Source organism: Peromyscus eremicus, chromosome 17 (assembly GCF_949786415.1).
Source record: "Peromyscus eremicus chromosome 17, PerEre_H2_v1, whole genome shotgun sequence".
NCBI lineage: Eukaryota > Metazoa > Chordata > Mammalia > Rodentia > Cricetidae > Peromyscus > Peromyscus eremicus.
In genome coordinates this window covers 28366264-28373833 of record NC_081433.1, presented here as the reverse complement: position 1 = coordinate 28373833, position 7570 = coordinate 28366264, and the positions used below count along the sequence as shown (strand labels likewise).

At 41.4% G+C, this 7570-nt stretch overlaps 1 protein-coding gene across 1 annotated transcript; it reads right to left on the bottom strand.

The window, feature by feature from the left end:
- Window positions 1-2574: 2574 nt before the first annotated feature.
- On the bottom strand, window positions 2575-4349 carry C17H8orf48 (chromosome 17 C8orf48 homolog). Its single transcript, XM_059244563.1, has one exon. It carries the CDS (start codon window positions 3933-3935, stop codon window positions 3039-3041), a length of 897 nt encoding a protein of 298 aa, XP_059100546.1. The 5' UTR covers window positions 3936-4349; the 3' UTR covers window positions 2575-3038.
- Between the last annotated feature and the right edge of the window lie 3221 nt (window positions 4350-7570).

Genomic DNA, 7570 nt, shown 5'->3' with positions numbered 1-7570 from the left:
GATGATTCTAAAAGGAGTAACGAAAGATGACTCTAGGGTTTCCAGATTGGTTGACGAATAGAGGAGAGTTTGACCTTTATTACAGGGAATTCTAAGTGGAACATTATTCAGAGTTTTGATTGTATAAAATGTGAATCTATTGAGAGGCAAAGAGAAAGTATGATGTAATATGGACTAGAACTGAAAAGTTATTATGTAAGTGGCAATGACTTTTTCCATTTTATTTGGGAATGACTAAGAAGATATTTTCCAGGAAAAAAAAGATCATTTACACATAAATGAAGGCTTAGCTCAAAAGAATAAAACTGTAAGGCAATGGCTGCAGAATCTCGTGAGCTAACTCTTGCAAAAACATTTCTCTTCCACTAAAATAAGTTAGACATATGACATGTAGAAAACAATCTCAGGGTAATGCCACCCATGCTAGCATTTTTTATTTTCATTAAGAAATAAAACATAAATATGACTTACCAAGATACATGTAATTTTTCCCCATTAATAGCACAGTACTCATCAATTACCAAGATACGTGTAATTTTCCCCATTAATAGCACAGTACTCATCAAAAAATGATAGTTTCCTTAGATTGGAAATTAGGGTGAACAAAAGATTCATAAAATTATTATGACCAAAAGAGATTTTTTCATAACTACTTTATGTGTTCCCTCGGCTTCACCTTTTCCCCTGCCAGCAATTAAACTTTTCATGCAGTATATATTCATATTCTGTATTTCATTGCTTTACTGTTGCATGATTATTTCCCCCAATCATTCACGGTTGGCATTTCTCAGAAGCTGGAACTAATTCTGCTTCTGTTTTCTCTCCTAACTTTAGAAAAGATTGCCCATCTATGGCTTCAATTTCTAACCATGTAGCAATGATTTCTTCACTAGTCTCTCTGTGTTCTAACCTCTAGACCTTTCCTGTTAATTGTAAGTACAAATAACCCATTTCTTTACACTCTCAGTGTATACATTTCAAATACATCTCACACTGCTTAGATATAAAGAATTACATTCAATCACTTCCTTCAAATTTGCCAGGTACTAGTGTTCCTATGTGTATTATTGGGTTTCTGTTGCTGGAATAAAAATACTCACTAGAAACCACTAGGGTGGAGAAAGGATTTATTCGGCTTATATCCATCATTTAGGGATGTCAAGATAGTAACTCAAAGCAACTACCTAAAGGCAGGAACTGAAGCAAAGACCTTGGAGGAATGCTGTTTACTGACCTCTTTTCCATGGACTTCTCGGCTTCTTACAACCCAGAACTGTAACTAGTTTTCCTGCCTGGCCCACAGTCAGGACAAATCTTTGTCACCCGCCAGTCCCACAGTCGCTCAGACCCAACCAAGTAAACATAGAGACTTATATTGTTTACAAACTGTAAGACCGTGGCAGGCTTCTTGCTAACTGTTCTTATAGCTTAAATTAATCCATTTCCATAAATCTATACCTTGCCACGTGGCCCGTGGCTTACCAGTGTCTTCACATGCTGCTTGTCATGGCGTCGGCTAGCAGTGTCTCCTTCATTCAGCCTTCCACTTCCCAGAATTCTCCTCTCTTTGTCCTGCCAACTTCCTGTCTGGCCACTGGCCAATCAGTGTTTTATTTATTGACCAATCAGAGCAATTTGACATACAGACCATCCCACAGCACAGTACCACCTGCCCAAGGATGGCACTACTCAAAGTGGGCTGAGCCTTCCCACATGAATTGTTAATCAAGAGGTGCCCCCATAATATGCCCATAGGCCAGTGTGATAGAGGCAATTCCTCAATTGAGATTCCCCTTCCTAAGTGATTCTCATTTGTGTCAGCTGACAGAAACCAGCACAACTGACCCTGTGTCAGATTCTTGATTCAGAACATCCCACAAACATCCCTGATAGGGTCTTTGCTTCCCTCTAAAACTTTACAAGCCAGGCCTCCAACAACTGCCTCCCTCTCAATATCCGTATCCTCCAAGCTCTCCCAACAGGTCATTAAGCTCTGAGCATTCAGAGGCCTCTTTCCTGGCACAAAGCTCTCAACTCCTCCCACAATAGTCCCAAGAAACATGGTCAGGTCTGTCAGAGCAATGTCCCACTCGTTGGTACCAATGTCTGCATTGTTTACGTTTTTGTTGCTGAGGGGGGGGATATTAAGCAAAACCAGCTTGGAGGAGGAAATTATTTAGTTTACTGGTAATTGTCAATGGAGGGATGCGAAGACAGGAATTGAAGGCAAAATATTTTGTAAGGAAGTAAAGCAGAAAGGATGGGAAAATACGACTTACTGGCTTGCTTTCCATAGCTTGCTCGGCTTGCTGTGTTACAAAGCCCAAGACTACCAGACCAAGGATAGCATCACCTACAGTGGGATAGACCCTCCCAATTTAATTATTAATTAAGTAAATCCCCCCCGCCATGCACACATTCCCATAGGCCATTGTGATAGAGGCAGTTCCTCAACTAGATGTTCCTTCTTCCTAGGTGACTTCAGTTTTTGTCAAGTAACAGAAATTAAGCAGCCTACTGTCTTAAGGAAATTACCATTCATTCAAGTATCAAATATACAAGTCAGAATTCTAGTGCCTTTTTGACATGTAGCTTTTATTAAATCCCCACAGCCATTTCATCACCAAAACCAGCCTGTCATGCTTCCTAACTATCTTACATCTGTTTACTTCTTCCTCTCTGTACTGTCAACCCACCACTCCAAACTACCCATATCTATCGTTCTCCCCAGGTTATAAAGGTTTTGTAACTACTCCAATTATCTTCCGTAATGTGAAAAATCTATTGGATGGAATTATTTAGATCTCCGTGAAGGAAGCAGAAGAAAAATATTACATCAGTTTCTAAATTCACTCTACAAAAGATGGTAATTACTCAAATACACAACAGTCACATGTATGCACATGGACACATTATCATTAATCATTAATAGTCACCATGCCCTGGTCAGGCACATTATATATCATCATTAGCAGTCAGCGCCTCCTATCTGGTTGGATAAGTGGGTTGAGAAGTAGTAGAGTACTTGTACAGTCATCTTACACCTGCTTTGAATCTGCCTTTCCAAAGCCTGAGTTTCTCGTCTGAATTTTCTCAGTCACTCGCTTCCAGATGATCCTGGGATCATCTGAAAGCCTGGGGAAGCCCCGATGTGCTTCCCCAACACGGGTGAGAAAGTCTGTGGTATGAAGGTGATCGTCTATTTTCTCTTGGAGTAGAAGCGACTCCAGGAGAGTCTTCCTTCGTTTCAGGAAGTCAGACAGAGCCAGCTCCGCTCGCTTGCTATTACAACTGGGGCACTGCGAAGAAACATGCTGCTTAACTGCCTCTATGTGCGCCAGAGTCGCCCTCGTGTTCTTCAAATAGATTCTGCTCAACAGTTCCTCAGGAACAGGACAATGGAAAGCATCTACCTCTGAAGTCTCTGCAGTCCATCTGAGCGGCAGTCTCTTCTGTCTGCTGCTTTTCTTGGCTCTTGAACCCTCTCTCTGGTGGATCAGGTTTACTTTAGCAGAACAAAAGGACGTCAGGGCACTCAGTTCTTCGGCGGATCCCGCAGGGGTTTCTGCTGGGAGTCTGCTGTCGGGCTGGTATCTTTGGGAATTAATTTCTTTGCTCTTGATGTGGTTGATCCACTTTTCAGTCAGTTTATTTTCATCCTTCTGTAAGACTGAAAGTTCTGGCTGCTCGTCTTGTTCTTCTGAACTTGTAGTCGGAGTCTCACTCCCTTGTGGGCTCTCAGAAGTGTGGGATTGCTGTTCTCCGGAGGAACTGATGGAACCAGAACTACTCAGTACCTCATCAGTACAGGACCTGAGGATCTCTTCAGAAAGTTGAGTGGCACACACGTCCGTCTGTGCCGGGCCTCCTTGCTCTTCTGAGTCCCCTGGCTCTTGAGCAGATGGCCATTCCATGCCTCCGACTCGGTTCCTCATTTGCTTTGCTCTGGTCAGAAATGGGCCTGGAACCAATAAAGATGAGCGGACAGAGCATGATCTTTAGCGTCTTTGGGCGCCCGGAGCTAAGGCTTCCGGGTACGCCTTTCCAGGTTGCCGTGGCAACGCGCGCCGGTCATGCGCAGTGAGTAGTCTCTGGTGGCTCGCCCTTTTTCCTCCCCTGCCTGGGCGAGCTCAACAGCTTTTTTATTCCGCTCTTAGGCTGCCTGGAATGCTGTTTAAAACACTGTAATTCAAGGGAAAAGGCCTCAAACTTGTTTTCCTCCCGGTCAGACCAGGCTATGCACTTCCACAGAGACAGACAGGTGGTCTGCGACAAAAGAAGTAATGCAGCTTGCCTTAAGGAATAGTTTTTACAAAACGTGCTCCCTAGAGTCTGCAGCAAAAACATGCCTGTCTTAAAGCCAAGGGAGAAGCTGTTTGTAGACATTCCTTAGAATAAAAACGGAAATACAGATATATATATATATATATTTCTCTAGTGCATCTGCACAGTCGCTCCACAAGTCTGAAGACTTTGCAGCTTCCCAAATCACATTCTTAGGTGTTGTCCCCTCTGACTGCCAGGTCGGTACCCTCCTCTCTATATGCCTTGCTATATGATTATTACTCCTTCAAGTCACATTTCCCCAGGAAGGGCTTCACAGTCCTTTTCTGTCTTCTGTACATCTGAGTCTTTGAAGATGTAGGCTGCATATGCAACTGTTCAAGAATTCTCTTAGATTATCTTGATAGAGGGAGACATCATGGGGATAGGGAGAAACCTGGTGCTAGGGAAGTTCCCAGGAATGCACAAAGATGACCCCAGCTTAGACTACTAGCAATAGTGGAGAGGGTGCCTGAGCTGGCCCACCGGTAATCAGATTGGTGAATACCCTAACTGTCATCATAGAGCCTTCATCCAGTAACTGATGGAAACAGATGCAGAGTTCCACAGCCAAGCACCAGGCCAAGATCCAGGAGTCCAGTCGAAGAGAGAAAAGAGGGATTCTATGAGCAAGGGGCATCAAGATCATGATGGAGAGACCTACAGAGACAACCAAACCAAGATAGTGAGAACTCATGAACTTTAGACCAACAGCTGTGGAGCTTGCACGGGACTGGACTAGGCCCTCTGCATAAGTGAGACAGTTGATGCAGAGGGGAGGGGCTTAGACCTGCCTCATCTAAATGTACCAGGCTTTGCTGACTTCCCGTGAGAGGCCTTACCTTTTCGGATGAGGGGGATGAGGGGATGGAGGGATGGGCTGGGGGTGGGGGGAAGGGATGAAAGGAAGACGGTTAGTATGTAAAAGGAATAAAAACTTTCATAATAAAGAAATAAAACAGAATGGGAAGAAAAAAATCAAATAAATAAATAACCATTTTTTTTAAAAAGGAATTCTCTTTTAGTGTGCGTTATGACTGGAGTTGGATAAGACTTACACAGGGGCGGTGGGTTTTGTGGCATGAATGATTCCAGTTTAAGAAAGTCCAGGTACCCTCCTCTCCAATCTTCAAACCTAGATAGGCCCTTACCCGTGATACGTTCCTTTATACAGGCCTTTTAAAAGACATTCTCACAGACCCAGATGGCCTGGCATATAAAGGCACATGCTGACAAGCTTGATGATGATCCTAGGTCCCTTACATGGTAGAAGGAGAAGAAAATGGGCTCCCAAACTCACATTGTTTTCTTTCATTCCTTCCCTACACCACCCCTACACACACACACACACACACACACACACACACACACACACACACTCTCTCTCTCTTTTGGCCTTTACCCCTTCCCTTACTTTGGCAAGGTCAACTGTCTGAAATATTCAAAGATCATCTGAGAAATGCAATCAGCCTTCATTTAAAGATAAGGACTTTCCAACTTCCCTTTCTTCCAGCCAAATTAAAGAGAGCAGACAGATAACTGTGGCTCTCAGGGATTTCCAACAGAAATCACATTTTTATTTTAAATTTGTATTTCAAATTCCTCCCTCATCCTCCCATTCATATTTCCACGCCGTTCATATTTCCTCCCCTCGAACAAGGACTCCATCTTCATTACAACTCACCCTCTACTCGCTTCAGTGTGCCAAATAGCCAGACTAACCTGGCTTTTATATTTTCAATAACGTTTTATATTTTCAATAACGTTGTAAATTTATCTTAGTGTAAAAAGGAGAAATAACTCTGTCTCTGAAACAGAAAATATGAATCGGGAATCATACGATTAGTCAATTTCTTTATAAAAGCAGCAAGCTATGTGGACAGTTTAACATTCTAATAACTTGTTTAACATTCTAATAACTTGCAACACAGTATCACCATCAGATAATATTCATGAAGATAGGAGTCAAAGTTTGATTTTTAAACATAGAAGCTGTTATTTATGTGAACCCCTTTTCAACTGTATGGCAGAGTGGAGTTTCAAGGTGTCTCTCTTTAAATGTCCCTGTCTCTATTATTTGTTTCCAGTCTGTAAACTAAAGGGAACATGTATCTATCAACTTCCAAGTATGAGAATCATCCATGTTGAGTGTGCAAAGTTTAAGCTATTCTGTAGCAGTGGCAAAGACACATTCTATGCTTCTTAGAGAATATGAAGATATGTGTGAACAAGCAGAATGTTACAGATTATTATTGTTTTATTAATTGAACATTTCAAGTGAGTAGAAAAATAAGAAAGCACAAGGTGAAAGGGTAGTAGAGAGTTGCAACTTCCCATCCTATCCCAAACTCTCCTCATACAAAACTGAGGGACACTGGTTACTTCCACCAGCTTTACTAAATGCAAATTCAATCAGGAGTCACAGGAGGAAAACACAGTAAGACACAGTCAACATTTCTTGTTTTTAATCATGAAATGAAAAAAAAACTCATGGAATTGACAGAGAGGATATATGTATATGTGTGTGTGTGTGTTTGTGTTTGTGTGTGTGTGTGTGTGTGTGTCTGTATTCCAAAAAGTTCATTAAATAGTAGTTCAGTGTCTCAATAATTGTATTGCAGAATTATTTATATTTAAACTGACTTATCTACAAATTTCAGAATCATTTCTTCAGATTTATACAAACAACTCTTACTAAATCCACAAAGAAATAATGCATTTTTCACTTCTTTGAATTAATATCCTCTTCCTTACAAGTTCTTTTCTATCTGGATGGCTATGGAAAACGACTAACTTGAGAATCTGATATTCCAGACATTCCATATTTGTCAGTCTCACTAGGGCAAATGTTAAATTTTACCCTCCATTTTCTCTCCCTCCCTCCTTCCTCTCTGTCCTCCTCCTCCCCCCTAAATGGGAGCTGTAAGGGAGACCCATGTTCTCTGAGCACTTCACACAAGTTACCTCCCACATTCATGTCCTGTCCTTCTTATTATCTTCACTAGAGATAATTTCAAAAAATAATTTATCATTTAGTTTGGTTTTGGAAAAAGAAAATGGTATACATTGTTACACATTTTTTACATTGTTTGCTTTTAAAAATATATTCAAAGTGTCACCCAGAAGCAGCATACAGATACCCTTCCTTGTTTCTCTCATTGTTTCCCATTGTAAGGATGTGCTATATTTTGATGAACAGTTTCTAATTATTCTTTGTATCTCGGGAGATATATGTTCAAGATTGTTC

Coding starts and splice junctions, on each gene's coding strand:
- C17H8orf48 (XM_059244563.1), bottom strand. CDS start 3,935: ATGAGGAACCGAGTCGGAGGCATGGAATGGCCATCTGCTCAAGAGCCA.